Source organism: Arvicola amphibius, chromosome 5 (assembly GCF_903992535.2).
Source record: "Arvicola amphibius chromosome 5, mArvAmp1.2, whole genome shotgun sequence".
NCBI classification, from domain to species: Eukaryota; Metazoa; Chordata; class Mammalia; order Rodentia; family Cricetidae; genus Arvicola; species Arvicola amphibius.
In genome coordinates this window covers 55,529,920-55,556,547 of record NC_052051.1, presented here as the reverse complement: position 1 = coordinate 55,556,547, position 26,628 = coordinate 55,529,920, and the positions used below count along the sequence as shown (strand labels likewise).

The window sequence follows — 26,628 nt, the reverse complement described above, 5'->3', positions numbered from 1 at the left end:
ATCCACATATGTTCTGTGGTCTGTGTGTGAGCCCCACGACTCAAACATTCAGATAAGTGCACTTCTGTTTGTTTTCATTAGAGGTAGGGGGAAGAAGGAAAGACAATTATAAAGAGACTAGATTGCCTGCTAAATACTCTTACCACAATAAAATAAACACACACACACACACACACACACACACACACAAATATGTCTTAGCCAAACACGTTGACTTGAACAAGCATCATTTTTCTTGGCAACTTGGATGACATAGTTGTTTAAACAGTTCTAAAAAATGGCTGTTCCTAACTGCAGGAAGTGTAAATCATCTAAAAATAAACGTCAACTATCTGATCCACTTAGGCATGCTAACCTTATTTTTAAAAGGGGCACTTGCGTTAACAATGACGGCCACTTCAGCTAGACCTGTGTGGGGAGTCTGCATTGTTTTCAGGCTGACTTTGCTTTACAGCTAACAAAGTATTTTTCTGAACATTTCATTGTTGAGAGCGGAGTGATGGCTAAAAATACGTAATAGCTGTCCAAATTTACTGGCTCTGGCTCCAGTCTTGCCTCAAGAGCTTCCAAGGGCTTCATCTCAGCGGTCCTGTAACACTCCTGCAGCGTGCCAGCGCGTCCCCTGATCTACAGACAGGAACTGACTAGAGAGGTCATCTGACTTCCCCACGTACACAGCGCTTTCCCAGGGCAACAGGAGCTAAACTAGGCTTTCTGACCCCAGAGTCTGTGCCTTTATCCACTGTGTGTCACCACAGGGATGCGGGGAGGGAGGAACATTACTAAGGATTCTTTTTCCTTCTATAGTATGGTATTTTTTTTTGTGTGTGTGTGGGGGGGTTCAATCTCCAGCACTTTCAAGATATAGGCTGCAATGGTATACCTTTCACCACCCTGAGGGTGGAGCAGCATCTCCTCGACTGTGCAGTACCTGCCCAGAAAACCCCATTAGCTGTGTGTTTCAGAGCAGGAACGAGCTGGGAGCAGCAGGGCTCAGAGAGAACACACTCTGTGTTAACACGTGTGGTTACCACAATAACACATTGTGGTCTGCACAAGAAGATGCCCTGAGAAGAGTTATTTTTGTGGAAGTTCAATGTGAAGTTTTCCTCAAAGACCTCAGTGGGTAACAGCCACCTCTTGGGAACACAACCAGCTATAAGGCCTGAGCTCGGGAGAAGTTCCTCACTCAGCGCACCTGGCCTGCAGGAGGCCGGGCCACAATTTAGATACAAACAAGGTCCAGATAAGCACAGGACCTGGGCTTCGTGCTGTTTACTTGTTTCCCTTCCCATCTTTCTCCCTCTGGGATTCAGTCCAAGACCCTGTAAATCAGATTATCTATGCCTGTTTCCTTGTAAAATAAACAAGCCAGCCTCACAGGCTGTCTCTCCACCCTGTGGCAGGAGAATAGAGACCGTACAAAGTTACATTGAGACTAACAACATATCAAGGCTGGTGATATACCCAGAACCTACATGGGAAGGAGAGAACTCACTCCCTGAGTCTGTCTTCTGACCGCACACATGCACCATGCATGGTGTGCCCACAGAATGCACACCCCGCCACCCGCAGTTAGAAAAGCAGGTGCTATTTAAATGTCCTATAAAGGGTCATGGAGGTTAAACTTCAAGACTTTACTCCCTCCGGGGGTACTTTCCATTTCTTAATAAATTCCTTATTCTTATTTCTAACCAATCCTTTTTCCTGGGACATAAGAGCCTGGACTTGGGTGTCCTTTGCTCCCAGATGTGCCTGTACCAGTCCTTGGGAAGGTGGTAAGGATAATGGTAGACCATATTTGTGGGAATGTGTCCAGACCGTCAGGAAAAGTATCACTCCGCAGGGTTAGTCCATCGACACAGGACAGAGGAAGGTTCTAGGTAAATCCTAGCCCAGTGAATTCTACTGCCTCTTGTAGTGTGGCCAAGTGAAAAGGAAAATAGTTTCCTATCTTCCTTTCTATCTCAGATTGAAAATTAGGTCAAGAAGCAGACTCACTTAAAGAGCGCTAGGCACTGGAAAAAGAGAAGGCTAAGCGACACTTGCGGTTCTTTTCTGGAGCTCCCTCTAAGAATCTACCGACATGACACATACAAGTCTGCTCACTTGGACCAGCTAAGTATTCCACGTTGCCAGGCCTCAGTTTCCATATCTATAAGTCTGGTGATCATTAAGGAATCATTTGAATCTTAAGTTTCTAGCTGTCTAAATGGTTCTGGACAGGAGACTATGAAAGTCAGATGCTTGGGAAACTCAGTTTAGCTCAGTGCCCATTGAATACAGACACCCACTGATTACAAGATCAGCCTAAGGGGGCTATAGGAGTGCTGAATAATTAACTAATAAAATTAGCAAGTAACAAGTCTCCTTCATTATATTCCATCCATATGGAGCTTGTGTGTTACAGCACTTGGTCTAATTTGAAGGTCCTTGAATATTTTCATTGGGGTAAATAGTTTGTCTTGAAAGTTTAATTTCCTTGTGACCCAATTCCAAACAATTCTATACTGAAAGAAATTACCAGAAGAAAGGTCAAAGGATGCTTAAAAAGTGATTGACCTCAGTCTTCCAATATTGTATCAAAATTAACAACATCAAGGAATCAGTGTCACACATAAAAAATACCCATTTCTCATTTTTTAAGTGGGCTTTGTGTACATTAGACAAGAAACTCTTACACAATACATCTATAAATCAGAAGAGTCAGTTTGGCAAACATTACTCGAGTTTTCTTGAGGCAAAATGCCAATGTCATCAGGCTCCACCCAAGTGTGATAAGGTCAAAAGCTGACAAATAAGGCTTTGACCTTGACAATGAATCTTGTCATTCCCAGGTTCAGAGGGTCAAAAAGACAATGACTCCTCAAGCCATCGTTTTCTAAAGAGACGCGGCAAACCAAGATGACAGGATCAAGAAAGGCCTTAAAAGCATTTCCTACCCCAGCCCACCCTGCCCTATGTTTGAAAAACCCAGCACTGTGTGAATGATCTGGGAGCACGGGCACCAGCCAGATGATGACGATCAGCTCCAGCAACTAAGTTATGGCTCGCCAAAACATTACTCAGAGACTTTCTGGGTTTATGTCACAAATGAAACGGCAGATCAAATCAGCAGGGACCACATGAGTCCACAATGGGCTCTTACAGAAAAAAAGACTCACTTATTTTACCGAGCCAACTTCATGTTACAGCTATAGTTACCAGCAGTACAAACAGTCAATAAGGCCTGGGGTTGTGGGGCCAGAGGCAGGCAGATCCCTAGGAGTTTAAGACTGCCTGGTTATATAGTGAGATCCTGCCTCAAAATAGAAACAAAATAATAAAAAAAAAATAAACAAAACGAAGAGATGGTTTTGAAAAACAAAAAGAATGCAGGTGAAAAGTGTGCAATGGGGTCTCTCCAGGAAGCTGCCTTGACACATGTGGGGGCAGTCACCAGGTACAGGAAAAGGGGACCATGGGAGAAAAAACTAGAATTGTGGCAGGAACTGGGCTGTCACCAAATAATTCTTCTTTCTTGGCGGCTCTCTGTGGCAGTTCTCGCCAACTCAAGTTTTGCTTGTACTCCCTGGCTTCCCCTAGCTCTACTATAAATATCCGATTTACCCCTCCCCTTCTTACCTTTGGTTCCCTGAAGAACAGATGGAAAAAAGTTTGGTCTGTCTCTGAGCCCCACACTTGGGGGAGCGAACCCCGAGATCCTGGCATACCTATCCAGGGTCCAACCACCTCTACACAATAAATAGCAACGACCATGCCCATTACCTACCACAGCTTTAAGCTAAATGGCGTCTACATGTTACCTCCTTTATCTTCAGGACCCAGCCCCCTCCAGCCCCCCCCCCCCCCCCCGTGAGCCCGCCTGTCGCTCAGGACTGCATCACAGGGGCCTGGACCACCTTCTTGTTTTCAGCTCGTCCACATCCGCAGATCGCCTGGATGAGAGACGCTGAACAAGAGACTGTGAAGCCTGAGGTAAATCTTTCTCTGTGCTTCATGGCTGCTGAGAAAAGCTGACATCTATGGAGCACTAAGTATTTACATGGACTATCTGGTAAAATATTTTCTTCTCGTTCTGTGGAAGGATGTATGGAGCCTGGAGTGGTAGGATACCTTGCTTAGGCCACCCAGTCTGTGGGAGGGTCTGGGAAATGGTAGCTATTCCAGGAAGCATTTCTCAGAACGCCATTTCTCTACCACCTAGAAACGTGCATTTGTAACCATCTCACACACCATAGGGGTCTCCCCCAGGAGGGGCGCAGAGACTACTATGTGTTTTTTCCCACATATAACAGTAGGGATTGAGGCAATCTGAAAAGAAAGGCCTCATTATACCAGGGGAAGCTATTAAACATTTGAAAGTACAAATGAGAATGTGAAAAAAAAATCTTCTTCATATTCACTAGAAGTTTGAAAGACCTCCTCCCTTCCAAAGAGATTTGAAATGCGTAGAGGGTATTCCATGTGGAGTGAAGAGACAGGCACAGGACAGCAGCTTCAGCCGATGGTTCCCTTTACCTGGTCACCTGGTGACCTCTGCTCTCCCTGGTAGTTCTTCCCTGGGAGATACTGGTTAGCCTCAGAGCCCAGCCTAGTGCTGGCTCAGGAGACTCTTCCTAGAGGAGGAGAGGCACCAGGGATTTAGCTCTAAGTCTAGGAGAGCTGTTCAATTTGCCAACACGGTGCCTCGTTTGTCTAGTGTGGAAGAGGTGTACAGGGTGTTTGACTCAGAAGTAGTGGCTTAATGCTGCTCCCAAATCCTCAAAATGGGGGTTTCTTACATCAGAATTCCTGAGAAGCTGCCTCTGGTCCACACCCAGGCTCCTTGAACTAGGAGGCGGTAGCAACTGTGCCTCAGCCTGGAACTCACCACTTCTGTCTGCCAAAAATCACTCACAACAACAAAATTAATCGGGGAGCAGAGAAAACAGGGCTGGATATAAGAAGACCCAGAAGCACCCTGGTATCAAGCAAAGAGAAACACAGTCAACAATAGAAATTGACCAGTAGTCTGCAGGCAAGAATGTCCGGATGTTCATAATGATAATTCTGGGTAATCAAGAGAAGGTTAAAAAGATAACCCTTCAATGGCTTCCTGTTATTCCCAGAGCAAAATCTATGTGCTTCTTCTCCAGGCCTCCGGCACACACCTGCAGGCCCTCCTAGACCGCCTCATCTGCTATTCCAGGTTACTCACCAACACACCCTGAACTCAGCAGGTCTAATTACCCCTCCCCAACTAGCTTTTGCCAAAGCAGCATCTTCTGCAGAGCCCCTCTCAACCCTGTTAGGCAAACTCCCAATCTTTTTTTGTTGGTCCTAGGGATCACATCAAGATCCCTAGGCAAACTCTCTACCAGTGAGTGTTACCTAGCCCCACCCTTCCCTGCCATTCTGTCTGTCCAGCCTCAGAGACAACCCCTGCCTAGATAGCTATCATAGGAACACCACTGGCTGTGGGATAGCAAGACTTTCTTTTTAAGCCTCTGTTTCAACTTGCGTTTGTTCTGTATTTTGGCTCATCCTCCACCTGCACAGAACCTTTCTACAGTCAGCCAAGCGACTGTCTCACTGCTGAAATCTAAAGCAATGGGCATGCATAGAAGGTGCTGAAGAGCTTGACCAGGAACGCCTGGCACAGCGTGACAACCAACATAGGGAAACCTCCTTCCCCTCCTTCTGCAGTCCTTGATATGAGAGATGCTGGGTGGCATATAGTCTTCCCCAAGACTACCATCAAAATCTCTGAAAAAACAGATCTAGTATCTGCAGCATGTCTTAGTTAGGGTTTCTACTGCCGTGATAAAACCCTGTGACCAAAAGCAACTTGGGGAGGAAAGGGTTTATTTCAGCCTATAGTTCTACATCACAGTCCATTATTGAAGGAAGTCAAGTAGGGGCCTAGAGGCAGGAAGTAATGCAGAGGCCATGGAAGAGTGCTGTTTACTGACTCATTTTGCCTGTTTTCTTATACAGTTCAGGACTACCTACCAAAGGGTAGCATCATCCACAGTGAGCTGGGCTTGCTCACCTATAGGCAAATCTCACAGAGGCATTTCCTCAAATGAGATTCCCTCTGCCCAGATGACCCTAGCTGGGGTCAAGCTGCCATAAAAACGAGAGAGCACAAAGAGGAATGCATCAACTACGCTGCTTCCGAAGGCTGCCTTCTCAAGGGTGAACGTGTCCCAGTTTGTGTGCCTATCTCCCGCGGTTCACAACATGTGCTCTAGAACCAGCAGGCTTCTCGTTAGCTGCTCTAAGTTATCATAAGTCCTCATGGTTTAAACAGCAACTCATTTTCTCAGGTAGCTCTGAGAGTTCTTGGTTGGGGTCCCTCGTGAGGTCTGATGACAGGTAGGACTGGAGCTACCTGACCGCTTGACTGAGTTGGTTGAGTGGTGCACGGTGCCCGCACACATTTGAGTCAGGCCAGCTGAGCGGCTGGCCAGCTGAGCCTCTCCAAGGGATGGGTGTGAGCCTCCTCAGCTACAGGAGCTTCAGGGCACAGCAGCTGGCTTCTCCCCAAGCAAACATTCCAAGAGATCCAGGTGAAACCTGCGAGACTTCCTATGGCTGAAACTTGGGACGTCATGAAGTATCCCCTCTACTCAATTCTGCTGATCAAAAAGTGAGATTAGAGGGTCAGATTGGCCAGATTCAAGGGCGAGGAGAATTTACGAGGACGTGAGTATTGGGGTTCGGGGTGTGGTGGTGAGAACAGCTGCGGCACAGTTATGTTAACATTGCTTAGCATCTCTGTGCCTCACTGGAGTCTTCTGTAAAATGGGACCACAGAGAGTTTCTGCAAGGAGCAATGAGCTAACATATGGAAAGAACTCAGGGCTGCATACTCATAGGGTAAGAAACATTCTCCCTATTCATTTGTTTCCCAAGGTCTATGGAATAGTTTGAGAAATGGTTTATAATTATCAGTCACTGTCTACACAAACTAAGAAAAATGTCTGCCTTACTGTCAAGATATATATTTGTTTTGCTTTGCTTTGTTTTGCAAGTGAAAGTCAAGGCTTTAAGGTTAGAAAAAAGCAGCCATTCCTTGTGATGCTTTAAAAATGTTACTAAAATCTGCCAGGGCCCAACAGATACCGTTCTGAGCCACAGTGGTGACGAGTTCACATTCGGATCAGAAGCAGTAACACTGGTCATGACGAATTTCCCGTGGCATCAGTGGAAAAGGAGACATGAGTGTGTTTGTCAGCAAACTTCTCCAAAACAAAAAGGAATCAGGATTTCCTGTTGGGGGCCCGAGTGACAAGTGATGTCCAGCATCTCACAGCCCCAAATGACCAGCCTTAACACCAGCCAGAAAACAGGATCTGTCAACAAGTCATCAGGGGCCAGCTCCAGCTATGGGGACAGACACTTTTCTGTTGATACCAAATCCAAACAAAGTTTAGAGGTCACTAAACTCAACTCTAAATGTAAAAATGGCTTCATGACCTGAGCCTGCAGACACACATTCTACGGGATTTTCTACCACATTATCACCCAATTCCTAGTCCTCAGCATTCCAAGTAAATCTTCAAAACCAAATCTCCTAACGTGTGCCTGTTGGCTATGTGCCCATGTTCCAGCACGTATACCACTCCTTGCCTCCCCAAAGCTGCCATTTCCCACATTTTTGTTCCCACCCTCTTTTTGTAGTCTACAAGAGATAACAGTAAGGGCAGCCTCGGTTATCTTCCCTGCCTTACACTCCAGACAGATGCTGGTAAGAACTTCCTATCAACAACTCCCTTTGCGTTCACCTTGGTCTGTCTATAGTAACTGGCCTGTGAGCTTGCCCAGTTATCCTGCTGCTGAGCAAGAAGACTCCTGTGTAAGGACAGACTAATAGGTTGATTAGTTAGAACCAGAGTCCCCAAATGGACTCACATCTATAGATGATGATGATGATGATGATGATGGAGAAAGAATTTTATTATGTAACACACACTAGCCTGGAACTTTCTAGGTAGTCCAGACTGGTTCTTAACTTTTGATCCTTCTGCTTCCTGAGTGTAAGGATTACAGGCATGTATCTCTATGCTTGGTGAGGTAATTAAGTTTAGAACAAGGGTGCCAAGACTCTCTAGTGGGGGAAATAATTATCTTTTTAACAAATTGTTCAGGGACAGCTGGATTTCCACACACAAAAGAAAAGAAGCTGTACCCCTGACTCATACCATATCAAACGATTAGCATAAAGTATCGATGACTTCATCTGACACTTAAAACTGTGAAACTACTAGAAAACATATGAGCAAAATACATGTAGTCCAGGTTACAGCCAAGGATGACTTTAAACTCCGGATTTTCCGCCTCTATCTCCTAAGTGCTGGGGTTACTGACCTTGAGTTAACCTTCTCAGATTAAGAAGCCAAAGCACAGCCAAGTACGATGAACTAAACTGAAATGAACATGTCTTTATCTCAGAAGATATCAGTGAGAAGAAAGTGAAAACGCAGTGGAAGAAGACATTTGTATCTGACTAGAGTACAGCATATATAAAGAGTTGTTGCAACTTAAAAATAAAAGTAGCCCCAATTAAAAAGAATAGGCAAAGAATCTACATGGATATTTCTCTGAAGATAGGCAAATGGTCAAGAAGATGCTCAACATCATTGGTTGGAAATGCAAATAAAACCCAAAATGAGATCCTGCTTCATAACCAAAGAGCTAGAATCAATCGACACTCAGGGCTGGGGGCGTAGTTGAGTGGTATATGACGCCCCTGACTGTCACTGCCACAGCTAGAGAAGAGAGAGCAGCAGGTGTTGATGAGGATGTAGAGAACCCTCATTATTTTGTGGTAGGAAATGAAATGGTGCAGCTGCTTTGGAAAACACTTCATAACTCTTCAAAGATTAAATATTGATCAGGTCAACTTGTGGTATACTCCTTTAATCCCAGCGCTTGAGGGAGAAAAGTCAGGCAGATCTCTCTGAATTGGAGGCTAGCCTGGTCTACAAAGTAAGGCCAGCTAAGACTACATAGTGAGATCCAATCCAAAAGGGGTGTGGGTTGGTCAGAGAAATGGCTCAGAGGTTAAGAACACTTGCTGCTTCTGCAGAGGACTAGGGTCCTGTTCCTAGCACCCATATGGTGGCTCGTAGCCATTATAACTCTAGTTCTAAGAGATCTTGCCCTCTTCTGACCTCTGCAGACACCAGGCACACATGTGGTATACATGCAGGTAAACACATACACATGAAATAAAGTAAATAAATATAATAAAATTTATAAGTTACATATTCAGTTATAGTTCAATCTAGCAATTACATGAAACATGTCCTCACAAAATTTTACACATGAAATACTCACAGGATACTCATAACAGTCAAAACATTACAAAATTCAAATATCTAATAGCTGATGAGTAAATAAAATATGGTATAACCATATGACAGAATAATATCTCATCGTAAAAGACTGCAAGTATTGGTATATACTACATTGCATATAAACCTTGCAAATATGATTGGTTTTAAATGCAAGCACTTCCTACATGGTCCTATTAATATAAAATATACAGGATAGGTAAATCCAAAGAAGCAAAGAGTAGATCAGTGATTGCCTAGTTAGGGCTGAGAGGAGGACCAGTATGACCACTAAGGATATGGCTTATTTTCCATGGAGATAAATGGTCTAAACTTGGTGGCTAAATCAATTCTATGAAAACCAATGAATTACTTCTTTTTTAAGGCAAGAAAGAAAATACAATGCCCCTAAAAGGAAGAGGAACCCTGATCTTAGAACCTTTGTTCAGTACTTAACCTTTGTTTCCTGCTGGGTGCACCTCTTGATTAGAGCTCCCTTGATGATAAACTGTAATTGGGATACATAACCCAAATAAACCCTTTTCTCCTTAAGTTGTTTTTGGTCATGGTCTTTATCACGTCAATAGAAAGCAAACTAAGATACACCCGGTACTGACTCTAGAAACTTCAATCCCTTGACTGGACAAAAGAAAATAATTTGATTATAGGTTTATACTGATTGTTACAGAAACAATCTCAGAACAAAATGAACATGCAGTATTTTAAATCAATGAATGGATATATGACATTTGAACATTTTCAAATAATCTCTTATTTGTATTTATGTGTGTGCACACATGTATGCAGTTGCCTGCAGAGTCCACAAGAGGGTGCCAGATCCCTTGGAGCCGGCATTACTTGTGAGCTGCAAGACCTGAGTGCTGGGAACCAAATTTAGGTCCTGTACAAGAGCTTTTGACTATCCAACACCACATGGGGTAGATCTGAATACTGTGAGCAGCCAAAATGTGTGGTCTTGACCTGCCCCAACTCTGCAAGGCCAGCTCCTTCTCAGTATTGAGGTCTTGCCTAAAGCATTGTCTTCACAGACGCACGCACAGTCTAAGCGTGGCTAGCCCACCTCACTGACTCCTCACTGAGCACTCATATCGCCTTCCTAGTACGCAATACTTATTCATAGCAATGGATAAAATAATTTACCTGTTTCTTTGTGTCCGACTCACTGTAACATAAGTTCCACCAGGGGGGGTGATTGTATCCATCTTGTTTGTTAGGTCAAATGAGGCAGGTAAGAGTGGATACATACACATCACACTCTTAACTCAGGACTAGTGCCACAGTCTTGACTACGCCACCCACGCCTGCTCTGACTGGGGACGGCTGGGCCTTGGCAGCTCTCCCTCTGGTCTTCACTGCTGTTGAAGACGCCTTACAGCTTGCTCCAGGCCTTTCAGTCTACAACACCTCCGTGTGTGTTTCCCTTAAATCCTCCTCCCTCCCAAAACCCAAGAGGGGAAGTTACTCTTATCTGGATAGCTCTAAATGTTCTCTCTCTTTTCCTGGGCAGCCATCAAAATCCGGTCTTTTGTCTTTAAAGTTCAAAAAAAACTTGTCAAGTAGATGTTTGTGCTTCCCTGATTGCAATGTGTTTTTGTCTTTTCTATTTTTTTCTTTCTTTCTATGCCCTTATTAATCACAGTTTGGACTTCCATGCCCTGTTTCCCAGCTCCGGCAATTCTTTTGTGATGTTAAGTTTGAGGACCTCGGGTTTGCTGGCAGTTTCTTGAAATTGCCTGTTCACAGGGTTTGCCTATCTCCAGGTGCCACACTCAAAGGCATTTGTCTGTGAATGTGCAGATGCTAACGACAACTCTGAAGTTTGCTGCTGTCACTGGAAGACGGTTAAATCCTTGTCTCATATACCACCACTGCTGCTTTTATTAGCAGGGCATTTTCCACCTTTTATCTTCTCACCCTCTTACCAGCTCCAATAGTCCCTGGTTTTAATGAACAGACTGGGAAGTAACAGACACAAGGCTTCTACATCAGAGGAAGAAATTCGGCTTTCATTTGATGAGTATAAGCCCTGGGAGGAAAAGTAGATTTGATAGAAGAGTCAGGCCAAGAGGTTGTTTTTCCCTCTAGACTTCTTTGCATTTTTTTGTTTGTTTTGTTTTGTTGAGACAGGGTCTCATTTATAGCCCAGGTTAGTCTACCTCAAACTCCTGCTTCCTGGGTGCTGGGACTGCAGGTGTGAGCCACCATGTCTAGTCAAGGGTTTAACTTCACTTAGTTTGTTGTTTGAGGCAGGGTCTCACACTGTAGCCCAGGCTGGCTTCAAACTTACTATGTATCCTAGGTCCCCTCTGAACTTGCTAAATCCTATCTCAGTCTACGAGCCACCATGTCTGGTGTATTTGCATTTTTAGAATGGAAAAACTGTTCTATTTTTGTTGCCATAATCAAGTCTTTTAGAGACAAATCTCAGTCTCCTCCGGAATCCACAGGAAGAATTATTTGCAGCTAAAACAGCACCTCAGTGCAGTTGTGCTGAGAGACGGCCAAGGGCACTGATGGCCGCGCTACACTTTTCTTCTGTGTTTTGCTTAAAGACGCGGATGCTGTGGTTAAAGTCAGATTGAAGAGGTTTATCCCAAGTAGCTGAGAACACATTGGTTTTCATGCCAAGTCCAGAAATAAACCCTAGGTGATGTTTAGGTCCTGCATGGAATAAACAGTAGTCTAGGCAGCAAACGGTCTGAGAGCCAGGATGATAACAGACTGGGAGTGGAAACAAGGATGTGCATGTGGATACACGAGCTCTTCCAGCTCACCACATCGTGCCAACAGTCTGGATGCTGCCACTGGGGCAAAGAAGGTGCCAAAGGGTGAACTAGCCCAGAATTTACCCACCCAATTCAGAAAAATAATTTGAAAAAAATCTGAAGAACCCACACATTCTTTTATTGGCAAGAACATTTGAAGGACTTATAGTTAGCTATTACCTGATTTCAATAAAATTATCATAAATATATCTGAGTATTTTTATTCCTGCTTGATAAGCATTCAATCCTTCATACCAGTCAAGAAAAGCTACAATTCAGTAAATAAACCTAATTGTTTTTTCCTAAAGGTTTTCTGCTAACTATGATTGAACTAAGAAACATCTAAAGGATCTCCATATGGAGTGGTATGAAACAGTTACTTCAAAACCAGTTACCTGGGCTGGAGAGATGGCTCAGCGGTTAAGAGCACTGCCTGCTCTTCCAAAGGTCCTGAGTTCAATTCCCAGCAACCACATGGTGGCTCACAACCATCTGTAATGAGGTCTGGTGCCCTCTTCTGGCCAGCAGGCATACACACAGGCAGGATATTGTATACATAATAAATAAATATTAAAAAAAAAAACCAGTTACCTAACTGTCAACATTCTTGTTGACTATGGAGCATAAAGCAGTCCAACAGGAGGCAGGAGGCAAGGAGTACAATGCCCTGACTTCGAGGGTCACTGCTAGAGTCTGCCAGATTCTGCAGAGGCATCTCTTTATGGCTTTATAACCTTTACGGCTGCTTATAACCTAAGGTGGGGCTGGACATACTTTGCATCAAACCCAACACTGCAGAATACGAGGTATCACTCAGAAAGCTCACATTTCTTCTCTCCCGGTTACTGGCCTAGAGAAGAGGAATGGCTGCGCAACACTCTGGTAGCCACACTTGCCCTGCTACCCAGTACAGAATAAAGACGCGGGGCTTACAGTGTAATCAGAGAATGGACACAATGTGTAGAGCTGCAGGCGGAGGGAGGCACGTAACTGAACTCCAGGTTCAAGAGTTCCTATTTCTGCCTTCACCACTAAAGTATCCGGCTCCTTCCTGAATACATAATACACACACACACACACACACACACACACCTCTCCTCCCATCGTTAGCACTCCTTCATGCAGGCTCTCTGCAGACTCCCCACGGGTAGGAAGGTGGGCTGGCTTCCACATTACTTAGACTGTCAGCAATACTGGAATGGCCACTCTTCTGAGCCTGTTCTCCAAATGTAACACTGTTGGTAATTTTTACCCTGCTCCTCAGGTCTCAAACTTGGTCAAACATCTGCCTAGCAACTGGGAAAAACGCTCATGGCTGCTTTCAAGGCTGCCTTCCCAGAAGTGGGAGGGTGAGGAGTCTTTAGCTCTGTCTGCTCATGGTTATGTTCAGGTTTAAATTAAATAATAAACCCCATATAACTAACAGTGTTTATAGTGACATACAGCAAGGGTTTAGCACACTATGACTGTTACATTATTACAAATACCCACTTCAAGTGGTCTCCTTTATTGCATAAGAGAGTAAGTCACAAGGCTTGTTGAGGGTTAGCCCATCAATTGCAGAAAGGAAAATGGAGAATGGGGATGATACATCAGCACCCGCCCCCACACAGTTTCTTCCTCTCATAGGCAAAACATTCGCAAGGGAGTCAGACACTTAACAATAAAGTCAACATGGAATGTTTTTAATGCCCATGGAGTCACAATTGGTAAGTACTCCATTGGCTATGCTGACTTTGAATTAATTAATTAATTAACTAACTAATTAATTAATTAATTTATTATGTATACAACATTCTGCCTTGATGTATTCCCGCACGCCAGAGCAGGGTGCCAGATCTCAGTACAGATGGTTGTGAGCCACCATGTGGTTGCTGGGAATTGAACTCAGGACCTCTGGAAGAGCAGCCAGTGCTCTTAACCTCTGAGCCATCTCTCCAGCCCCCCTGACCTTAATTTCTAACAAATTAAGAGCACATGCTTGGGCTGTGGTCCAAGATGGACAGAAGGATGGACGTTAGTCTGAGCACATGTGAGGTGTGCCAAACTGTTGAAGCTGAAGCATGTTTAAGATGCTATCTATATATTCTTTGGTAGTGAATATGTCAGTTGAGTGACTCCAACCACCAACTATGTCCCCAATACCATGTGTCAGCAGGCTTGGAAGCCCTGGCTACAGTCGACAGCACTGTCTTAGAGTGCAAGGTCTTCCCCAGAGCTGCTGTGTCCCTCAGAGTGGCAGGGGCCAGCTGGTGGGCTTGGGCCATGCGTGCTATTTCTGTGCATAGGATGTGAGCGGACAGTAAGTCAGACCAGGATGTGAGTCAGATCATACCAAGTGTCGACAGAAACTGATCTTCAAAGCACACTAGAAGCATCATGCCAGGCTTCGGCACCACCGGGAAGGAGCTACAGCTTGAAAGACACTTGTAATTACTACACATAAGAGGAACACTAAAAAATATGGAAGGTGAGCATTGACAAGGGCCTGCCAATGGGGAAGAGGGGGAGATAAACTGGAAGCCAGACCCTAGAATCCCTAAAATTCTGTGGTAAAAAGATTTATCAGGGTCACATATTTCTTCAGAATACTAAGTCAGACATGTACAAGTAATAAATTCGGATAGCTCATTTATTTCCCCCCCCAAATAAAATACCTCACCAGCCTTCCAGATTAATGGTTCCAAACTAGGGTGTTGCGTGTGCGTGTGCACACACTGTGTATGCCCATGCATGTGGCAGTCAGAAGACAGCTTTGGCTGCCATTTTTTAGGCACCCAGCTTTTTGAGTCAGGGTCTCACTGGCCTGAGGTACATGAGACCCTGTCTCAAATGAAATAAAACAAAATCATCTGTGGGGACTGAGCTATAGAGCTCCACCAAAAACAAACAAGCCTGTAATTCTCTCTGTGAACATGAAAAAGCACTAACACTCTGACAGCACATGACTAGGTAAACAGAACACATGCATTCCTTTTGTTACATGGAGATCATACGGCAAAATGTCAGTTGTGGAAAATGTGTTTGGTCATTGCGTTTCTCCTAGAAACTATGTGTTTGGATGTGTAGGAAGAGCTGTTGGGACAGTGTGAGTTTCCTCACACCCTTACTCATTTGGATTCTATTTTTATAACAGAAAACAGCAACAACAACAACAAAGATCTTTGGGAGAGAAGACCAGTGTAAGCCTGGTTTTCGTTGTTTTGTTTTCTCTTTTCTCTCTAACCATCAGATTGTGTGAAGACTCAAGGTAGCTAATGGCACTGTGTCCCTGCCAGAAGCAGCAAAGAACAGCAGGATGAGCCAGGCAGACCCAGCTCTCTGTGAGTCCACAGAATGGCGAAGGAAGGAGGTCACTGGCCGAAGAAGCCCTTCCGGTGCCAGCAAGCAGCTTCCCTTTACCGAGCAACTACGCTTTTGCTTCCTGGACTGAGGAGTTCACTGCTGGTCACACTCACGGTTGACTACAGAGTGGCTGCCACTCAAGGGTGGCAGGCATGGTTTCACCATGCTGTGCAAAGGGCTGTGAAGCTATCAGCAGGAAGTGACAGCAGCAGGGCCATGTGTGGGTGGGTTTTTGTGATCCACCCTGCACTTTCTGGCCAGGCATTTCTTCTCTTTGCTGCTGTCCTAGGATCTGTCCCATGAGCTTTTCTATGGAAGCGGGACCTGAAGGCGGCAGTATACTCATTAAAACCACAACGCCCAGGTCTGGAAATAACTATCAACTACCATGGCCTTGTCTGCTAAGGCAAATGGAACCCACGGCATTGCCCAAGCACTTTCTGATCTTCCTACAGACGGGCTCCTTCCTTATCAGCTTCCTTTGAGTAATTCTTACTCATCCTTCAGAGCCTTGGGGGCGCCTCTTTCCACACTCCAACGCCAGGCCAGGCTCCCTGACACCTGGAAATTGGGCTGCAGTTCGTGGTGTTTCACCCAGTCCTCATTTAGTTCTATGACAATGTGACAGATGTCTGCTTTGTTTCCAGTTCCTCAAGGACAGAAACCAGGCCTGTTTCTGCTGTATTCTCATGCACAGGATTGTGTCTGCCTAGCAAAAGCTTACGCATCGCAAGATGCTTCAAGGGCTCCTGGGGTGAAATCCATACCAGTGGGAAGAACGCCACGTGTCCACGTGAACAGTTACCAAGGGGTATTCCCCTCCTGGGTGCTGGACATTTACCTGAGCTTGGTACTAGCTGAAATGGCAGAAGCTATGATACCTCCTCACTTGTTTCCTGGGGCTTCTTTGTCTGCCTAGGGTACTATGGGAGGCCCTGGGCTGTGGCTGTCCTGGAGGGGTGGGAAGAATGGGACAGGAGCAGAAATGGTCTGGAGAGGGTGGGGGTGGGGGTACACTGACCTCGGCTAATGCGCTGCTTCTCCCCGGACAGGATGCCAGGGCTGTCGATGATGCTGATACTCTGCAGAACCTGGTTGGGCAGCTGCGAGCACATGAATCTGGAAGAGACAGAACAAAGTTGGGGCCAGGAACTGGAAGTCTCTAACGGTGGGGCTCCTTGGGTTCTCTACTCACCGATTTCTGTAAAAGAGGATGTGGAGGAGACAGAGGCTAACGATGCCTATGGAATGGGCTGTGAAGCAGGGGAGGGGCTGGGGGAACTGATGGCAGCTTCCCTGGTACCCCCGGTACCACAGAATAGATGCCATTCCACAGACAGGAGTGGGGGATGGGCTGCAACCCACTGCTAGCTGCCACTCGATCCCGTATTGTAATTGTGGGTTTAGCTAAGATTTATCAAATAGTTGGGCATTTTCCAAATATCACCTATTTCGATCCCTAAATTAACCTTCTTCCATCAGTCTCGGAGAGGTTAAGCAGCTGAGTCGCTCAGAACCGGGCCTTAAGCTCAGTCTGACTCCTGCCCCCACGAGCCTCCTGTCCCACCTCCATGTTCAAGCGTCCTCAGCTTCTGCCGCCTCCTTCAGGGTGCACTTCCAGGCCAGAGTACCTGAGTCTGCCCTATACTGCTCTGCAGACTGCTAGAGGACCTATGGCTGATGTCCCTTTCTGAGGCCCCAGTGACCCAGCATCTAGTCCAAAGTCCCCCGTGCTTCAAGTTCAGCAAAAGGCAGATAGCTCTGGGAAACATCACTGTTCAGATGCTTAGACAGAAGTCCTAGGGGTGCCCTGAGAACAGGTGAGGGGATGGTCAGCAGAGGTCCTGACTGAGCATCTTCAAGCCTCTTTCCTGGTCTCTCTTGCCTGCCTCCTCCTTCTGCCCATGGTCCCTATTGCTAGGTTTCCAGTCATCTGCCCTAACAACTTGGAAGCACAGTGGAAGAGAAGGAAAATTTTGAACTGTGCCGGAGCAGACTTGGGCTCAGAGTCTGTTTGGCTTTGTCGGTGACCTTAGACAAAAGCCATTCCCCGTGGGCCTCAGTTTCCTTATATGTAAAGAGAGACTGCTAAACTAGAATCTGGCGTGTCCTTGGAGCTTTCCGTCGAGAGCCAGTGAGTAATAGCAGGAAGCACTTTGTTACTTCCACCTCGGGCCAAGCCCGGCTTGGATCTTTGTTGGGCTTGTGTATGTTTTACAGGGGAAACAGTGCCTCTCCTCTTCCTGTTTTAAAAGTGCCTGACTTCTGTATCTGTGTGGGCAGAGGCTTGGAAACGCCTGGGAACAGCTCAGTTCTTCCATTCAGTGGAACTGTGGGGGATTACTCAGAAAGTAAGTATGCTGGGAATGCAGGATAAGGAGGCCATAAGGAAGCCTCAGAGCCTCCACAGCTGTGGCCAGAGCAGCCCGGTGGGCAGGGGAGGGCACCCAGCCCCGAGGTACAATCTCTGACATTCATGAAAACTGTCCTTTAAGGGGCTTAGGACTAGGTAGTCATACTTTTTTTTCTGTATTTATGAATCAGTCTGAGAGGAGGAAAGGCTCTTTGAAGCACAGATCAGTCATGACATCATGGGGTAATAATGTGTGGCTGGCTGGAGACTACAAGCTAGTACCTTCTAAGACAGATGAGTGGAACTCAGTCCATAAAACTGAAAATCGCCATAATATGAAAAATAAAGCCAAATACATGTAAGAGAAACCTTTCATTTATGTTTTCTCTGGTCCCTCTTGTACACTGCGCCCAGCTGCCCAACACAAGCAGAGCGAGGATGTGAGCAGAGCACACAGGGCCACTAGTTACTGTTTGTTAAGTTCCCAGAGAAAGCTTGACTTTCCTGTTCTGCTCTCTAGAACTGAGGGAGAAACAGAGTTCTGAGCACCACTTGGTGGGCACCATTTCTGCCAGTCTATCCTGAAACAAGCTGAACATGTTGAACATGCTCTACTGTGAAACTATTTTACACAAACTGTCCCCACAGGGAGGATCACACTCAGTATCAAAATTTCCAAAACACAAAATCCCTAGATTTTGGTGTGAGGCTAACAGAGGGACTTAAAATTCCTACAGTGATCACCCCTGGAATGTACAGCAAGAGCTTGTCAACAGCTCCCAGGTCAGGTGTGTGAGCCACAGAGCAAGAGGTGGTACTCCACACAGCAGCAAGGACAGCTGCCGAGACAGACAGACAGACAGACAGACAGACAGGCTAGGTGGGCAGAGAGCAGAAGCAGGCACTGGGTAGGGTACCACAGCAGGTACTGCAAGGTTAGGTTTACGCATGTGGGCTTTATCCTAAAACCACATTCTACTGTAACTAGGAACCCCTAACATCATGATGGCAGTTGTTCTGCGGGAACATTTCTGGGCATAGATCTGCTGTACCAAGATGGATTTCACACTCTTTCCTGGAGTGGTGAAATCAGTGCAGACACACAAAAGGCAGGTGGGCTGCAGAGGTCCAGGGCCTCTCCCTGCTTCCACAGGTTCCCCTCCCACGGACCTGATGAAGTTTTTCCCCAAGGTATAAGAAGAAAACAATCAAGATCCTTCACTGGACCCCCGGCTCCATGTCACCTCCAAGTCTAGGGAAAGCCAAGGGTAGCAAAGGCGAAGAGGATAAAGTAACGGCAGGTATCATAAGTCATCATAACAAGCAGGTTGCTAGTTCTGCCTTACAGGAACACAAGGAGGTACAAGTGTTAGGATACTCAGAATTACCTCCAAAAGCTAAAGATCTAAGTTAGTGATTAATGTTTAAAAAGTAAATTTGGGCTGGCAAGATGGCTCGGTGGGTAAGGGTGCTTGCAGCTATTTCTGATGACCCAAGTCAATCCCCAAGACCTGCATGGTAGAAAGAGAAAACTGATTCCCACAGCTTGTTCAGTATCCCCACATACTCACAGTAGCCAGCTGACCACCCCTTGCTAAATAAATACATATTTCTTAAGAATTAGAAAATGAAATTTGGTAGGCTGAGCATTGTGATTCTTGCCTGTAATCCAAGCACCAGGGAGACCTGGGCATTAGAATGGGGACAATCAGGAGACAGGATTAGCTTCAGCTACATACTGAGTTTGAGGCTGGTCTGGGCTACATGTGATCCCAATATTTTTTTCAAAGCACACACAAAAAAATGGAAAAACTAGACTTGTAAAAGAATTGTCCCACACCTGAATACTGATTTTGATTTTTCAATGAAACAATAAGGTTTTCAGTTATTATGAAAATAATAACACCAGCACTGACTAAGCCCTGACCATGTGCCAGGCTTGCTCTACTTTATGTGTCCATGGATTAAATCCTTACTGTAATCTGAGAGGCATTACAAAAGGGTAATCTGGGGCTTGGAAGGGCCACACGCTTTCGCTTGTCATAGCCCACTGGTGACAAGTGACGGAGCTGAGATGTAAGCTGGCCGTCCTGGGTGCATCTGAACCATACAGCTACTGCTATCCCTGCACACGCTGGAATCACTGCTGAGTCTCTTTACCACACACAGTGTAATATCCTGAAACAAAGGCCTGGCGTGTCACTGCCCCGAGACTTCCATGTTCAGTCTGTACTCTACATCATGGTGTGGGGAGTTAGGCAGCGGTGAATGACAGACAGGAGATGTGGATGTGGGCAATCCCTCTTGAATAGGTCTCTAAGCCTATGCGACTCTACCAGGTTTGTCACTCAGCTCAAATCATAACAGAAAGGGAGCACAGAGCAGTTTCAAAATACTTCCTTTGATCTTGCCTGCTTTACCAATGAGTACAAATCCAGAGATTATATAATGTAATCTACAAAAAGACTTGGCAACTCAATATCACAGCCCCTCTAGTGATGTTCACATCTAGACCACACGAATGCTCCATGGAGGAAAGCCAGAAGCAGTGTGCCAGCCTAGAAGATCTGCCCAAACCAAGGGGAAAGGGTATATTTCCTGAAATGGTGGAACCAAAATCATACAGGCAGCTGTCAATCAGGAACAGTGGTTTGGGATCTGGAGAGATGACTTGGTGGTTAAGAACCCTGGCTGCTCTACCAAAGGACTTAGGTCTGAATCCCAGAACCCATATGGTGACTCTAACTCCAGTTCCAGGGAATCTGAAAACCTCTTTGGAACTCTACCAGCACCAGACAGAAATGTGATATACAAACGCACATACAGGCAAAACATCCATATACATATAACAAAAAAACAATAACAAAACAGCAACAAGAACCCCAAAACAAGTTGGGTAATGATGGCACACGCCTTTAATCCCAGCAGTTGGGAGACAGGTGAATGTCTGAGTTTGAGGTCTGCTTGATCTACAGAGCAAGTTCCAGGAAACCGAGGGCTACACAGAAAAACCCTGTCTCAAAAAACCCCCAAACAAACAAAAAAACCCCAAAAGAAACAACAACAACAAAAACCCCAATAGATTGTAGCTGGGTATGGTAGCACACACTTTTAATCCCAGAACTCAGGAGGCAGAGGCAAGTGGATCTCTGAGTTCAAGGTTAGCCTGGTCTACAAAGGGAGCACAAGGCCATCAGAGATGCAGAGTGAGATCCTGCCTCAACAACAACAAAAGGACAATGGTTTGTGACCCAGAATCACCTCACATCCTAAGGAGAAAGATAAATGGGAAAAAGTTAAGTAATTATAGGCAAATGCATGCATGTGCACGTGTGTGTGTGCATGAGAAAGAGGGAGAGCAAATGAACTTCTCTTGTGAAAAGCAGTCATTTAAAAGTATACTAGATGATAAAACTGAAAACAGCATCTGAGGCTATCTGTATTTTGAAAATACTGCCATTTTTAGAAAAGTTCACTGAGGGAAACCCCTAGCATCTAATTTATTTCCTAATAAGCATCTAACAGTTTCCTGCAGACTGCTGGAGACTGAAAATGTCAGGCTCCAATTCCTGACACTTCTGGACTGTCTGACAACATTGGCGTCTTTCAGAACTCAGATGTAGGGTGCTCTGGGCAGTGTCTGCTCCTTCTCTGTGAAGTGACCTGCCTCCTGATACAGGCTGGAATATCAACTCCATGGCACAGCTCCAAGCAGGGTGCTGTGCGACTTCTCTTAGATGAAGCAGCTTGGGGGAGACAGCTCACGGCAGGCTGATTTTTTTTTTCTTTTTTCTTTTTCTAGTTTTTCGAGACAGGGTTTCTCTGCAGCTTTTTTAGAGCCTGTCCTGGAACTAGCTCTTGTAGACCAGGCTGGCCTCGAACTCACAGAGATCCGCCTGCCTCTGCCTCCCGAGTGCTGGGATTAAAGGCGTGCGCCACCACCGCCCGGCTTCAGGCTGATTTTTGAAGCCTCTCATTCCCATCAAACTCTTCTTTTATTCTAAACTTAACTCCCCTTGTGCTGCTGAAGTGTGCTGCTTCCTAGTTCAGGAGCTCATCTGCTTCTTTGAAATGCACCACTGATCCTTTAGTCTCTCAACAATCAGCCTAGGGAACCAGGTCTCCAAGGTTTGTTTAACAGGGAAGGTGGTTTCACCCTCCAGGCATCTTCTGACTTAAAGCACCCTGTGAGATGCCCTTGTGAACAGTGGCTGAAGTCATGAGAGGCCTCTGTCATCAAGACCGAGGGAGAAAGTTCTACCCAGAAAATAACTGATTTTCCTTTCTATTGTTTTAACCTACTTTCCAAAAAGTGTGTCATGTTAAGAGTTCCTGCCTTTGGTGCTAACACTGCTGTATCCCAGAGGGCTACTACAATCACACCCACACACCCACACATGGTTTGGAATGCACACATACACAGAGTTTGAATACATGTGCACATACACACACATACACACGCACACACACAGAGTTTGAATACATGTACACACACAGAGTTTGAATGCACACACACAGTATGAACGTCCACACAGAATTTGAATGCAAACACACACACACACACACACACACGCACGCACGCACGCACGCACGCACACACACAGAGTTTGAATACCCTACCCTAACTGATTCTCTCTCTTACGCACTGTGTGAGGCAGCTGCCCTGTCATGCAGGCGCCACTTAACTGAGCTATCAGCACTGTGGATTTCCATGAGGCACATCCTGTACTTGTGAGCCTCACACAGGCACAGCCACCAGGATGGCTTGAAGGACAGACATTCCTCATTGCTGGGGCACAGGGTGGCATAGGGAGGAAGGAAACCTGAATTCTGCTTCTTCCTGATCACCTTTTCTCCAGCAAATCACTTCTTTGCTTTTAGCTTTCTTACTTGAGAACTATTTGTTGTGGGATATTTGTACACTGTGAAGATACATCGCTGTGAATGATGTAATAAAAGCTGACCGACCAATAGCTAGGCAGGAGGGATAGGCAGGATCTCCAGGCGAGATAGGAAGAGGAGGCAGAATTTAGGCATGCAGGAGATGTCAGGAGAGGAAACAGGAGGTGCAAGATGGAAGAGAGATAACGCCACATGATAGAATGTAGGTTAGTATAAATGGATTCATCTTAAGTTACAAGAGCTAGTTAGGAACAAGCCTAAGATATAGGCTGAGCTTTCATAATTAATAAAAGTCTCCATGTCATGATTTTGGAACTGATTGGTGGGACAGAAAAAGACTTGTTACAGCCATTTTATTCCCTATGAATCCTACAAGCATTGTACTGATAAAATTATGTGAACTATATCTTGGCAGATAGTATTTTCTCCATTGTCTTCACTGCAGGGCTACTCTAAAGTTAAGTGGTGGTAGCAGGCAGAGATTAAACACTGCACTATTGGGAAGCAGCACTGTGGCCTCCAGGTCTGAGGTCAGATGATCTTGGTTCTGGGTTCCAATCCCAACACTGCCGCTGGGCTGAGTGACCCCGAAGACAAAATCTTACCCTTGCTGCCCATCAGTTCCTCATCACTGCCTGAGGATAATGGTGGCAGCCACATCATGCATCTTCATGAGGACTTAAAGAAAATATATCTCAGTTTTCCATGTTACATATTCAAGTAGAGTGCGGGCCAGTGCCAGACACAAGCTGTCTAGTTGTTTGATTAATACTCAACTTACATAATGCATGGATTATTTTCAGCACATTTTAAATTCTAAGATAGTGAACCCTGCCATTCAAAATTTGTCCTCTATACTTTTCTTCCATATTTATCTCCTCTAAGTTTGAGATTAAAAACAAGTTATTTTAGGAAAGTAAAACAAACCAATAATCATTCTTTCTGCATATGTCCTTAAAAGTATGGACTTTGCTAAATGAGAATTTGAAAAAAAGAAGTCAGGTTTATTTCTCTTTAAAGGCCTGTCAGGCTAACTACTACTACTACTACTACTACTACTAATAATAATAATAATAATAATAATAATAAACTATACAAGAAAAGGCAAGGGACAAGTCTGCTTGTACCTTACTTCACATCCTGAGCTTCTAAAGAGTGTGTGTGTGTGTGTGTGTGTTGTGTTGTTGTTGCCATTTCTTTGGACTTGGTTCATTCACTTTGTCCTGAGGCTCTCAAGACCTTGGATCTTTCCCTGGGTTTAACTTCTGCACAAAGAGAAGCTGCCACCCACGGCATCTCTGGAGCTAAGACACAAGCCCCTCCTGAAGAAGAGAATCTGCAGGGGAGGTCATCCGGACAGGGTTTTGTAAGTCACTGTTAACAACAAGAATGAACTTCTCCATCTTCATCAGCTGCACACTTCTGCCTAACCCACCAAGTTTTCTTGCTACCCCTCGGATGCTCTCTTTGGTTTGCAACAGGAGCATCTGAAAGCCTTTAAAGGACGAATTTGCTCATAGATGGAATCTTGGAGGCTCCCTGGGCTGCTCTCAGCACAGCCACTGTGAATGGAGCCCCTCAGGCTCTGGAGAGGCAGCAATCAGAGGGAGGGGCTGTTCTTATTTTTAGAACCGTCTAGAAAGCAGAAGTGCAGCTCAAGTCTCCTGCTGTGCCCCAGTACCAGCCCTACTTCCTCTCCTAAGCAGGCTGGAGCTGGTCCTCCACTTCTAGCTGATGGCTGGCTCCCCATTCTTTAAAGTCGCACTTAGAAAAGAGGAAAAAGAGGGGTGTGGAGGAATGGCAGGAAGGAAGAGGGAAGGGGTTTAAAAAGAAAATGTACATACTTTAACAATATTAAGTGTCCCAACCATGAACTTAATTTTCCAGATAAAGCTAAAAGCACAGAAAAACAAGTCGAAACTGACAAATAGCATTATTTCAAACTAAAAAGCCTTTGCACAGTAAAGGAAGCAACCAGTAGAGTGAAAATCAACCCTATATAAGATGATGAGAAACTATTTGACAGGGTACTGATAGCTAGACTATAAAGACAGTAACTCCCAAAGATCTGCAATCCAATAAAAAGTGGCTACATAATCTCAAAAGAAATAAAAATGTCAGTTAAACACATGAAAAAAATGCTCAGTATCATTAGCCATTAGGGAAATAAAAATCAAAACTACAATGAGATCCTGTCTCACCCCAGTTAGAATGGATATTATTAAAATACGCTGGTGATGCTGTGGAGGAGAAAGGAACCTTTGTACACTGTGGTGAATGTCAGGTGGGGTAGCCCCTACAGAAAACGTAAGTGTCCTCAAATAACTAAGACCTACCTGTCACCCAGCTATCTCACTCCTGTGTATATAATATACCTGAAGAAAGTGAGATTGGATGCACAAGAGAAGTTTGCACAGCCAGGTTTATTGTGGCACTATTCATAAGAGCTAAGACAGGAAAGCAGCTCAGGTGCTCACCAACACAAACGAGATAAGAAAATATGGTAGCCAAGCCTGTGGTACAGCTGCAATCTCAGCTACTGGAAGAGAGAGGCAGGATGACCTCGAGTTCAAGGCCAGCCTGGGCAGCACTTCCCTAACCACCTATCCCCCAAAAAACAAGTAAAAAGAGGACTAGGTATATAGCCCAGAGGTAGAGCATGCTCTACCTAGCCCCACGCTCAATCTCCAGCCCCAGGACAGAAGAGGAGAAAGTGTGATATATACATATACACACGCATATACATACACATACACGTAGTGCTATTTGGCCATAACATAATCCTGTCATTTGTAGCAAAACAGAAACAGAGTATTGTGTTAAGTGATTAAAAAAAGATTTGCATGTTTTGTTTCATATATTAGAACTAAAAGAACTAAATAAAATAATTAAATAAAACTGGAAGAAAAAGTTGGGAGAGGTGAAAAAGGAGGAGAGATGGGAAGGAGGGAGGGAGGAAGGAAGAGAGGGAGGGACACAGAGGAGCAGGAAAGGCCAGGAAATCTCATCCTACTTCAGAGCTGTAGCAAAAACCCAGTCATTTGTTCTCCCCATGCCACACTTCGGCTGTACCAGGAAGGACAACAGCAAAACACAAAACACACTCCAGTCAAGACAGCGGTCCACACCCATCTATGTTTGGACAAAACACACTCCAGTCAAGACAGCGGTCCACGCCATCTATGTCTGGACAAAACACACTCCAGTCAAGACAGCGGTCCACGCCATCTATGTCTGGACAAAACACACTTCCAGTCAAGGCAGCGGTCCACGCCATCTATGTCTGGACAAAACACACTCCAGTCAAGACAGCGGTCCACACCATCTATGTCTGGACAAAACACACTCCAGTCAAGACAGCGGTCCACACCATCTATGTCCGGAAAATAATGGCCACACAGAGAAGCTAACCTTTTGTAATCACCCTATTTCAACCTTGCTCTGCTTCAAGGAATAAGGAAGGAGCTCAAAGCATAGGGAAAAAAAAAAAAAAAAAAAAACGTCAGAGGAACATTCAGGAAGGTGAGGTGATCTATCCTGAATCAACAGACCAAATCTGGACGTCAGTCTTCTCCGGGCTAAGTTTCCTGAGTGTGGGAAGTCCTGCATTACGTACCCAAGGAGTGGCTGTCCCTCAGCTATTTAACACTTCTAGTGACAGGAGCTGGGCAACCTCAACTATTCTTGTGCAAACCAAATTATGAGACATTTGCCCTCACACTGGGCAGCATAATGTCCACCTTGGGCCCCAGCTATGCCCAGGGAGATCACTCAGAACAGATGCAAACAACTGAGCCTTCTGACAGTCTTAGGAAATGATAGCACCCACACACACACTTCCCTCTTCCAGAACACAGGCTCTGTCCTTCTGTTTGGACTCCACAAGTGGCAGGCAATAGTTTGAAGAAAAGTTTGAACA

At 45.2% G+C, this 26,628-nt stretch overlaps 1 protein-coding gene across 1 annotated transcript in view; it reads right to left on the bottom strand.

Annotated features, from left to right (window-relative positions):
* Ehd4 (EH domain containing 4) overlaps window positions 1-26,628 on the bottom strand; it is a 67,279-nt gene that overhangs the window by 22,214 nt on the left and 18,437 nt on the right. Inside the window, exon 3 of the mRNA XM_038330311.2 lies at window positions 16,476-16,573. Within this exon, the coding sequence (XP_038186239.1) occupies window positions 16,476-16,573 (98 nt within the window). The remainder of the gene's footprint in view (window positions 1-16,475; window positions 16,574-26,628) is intronic.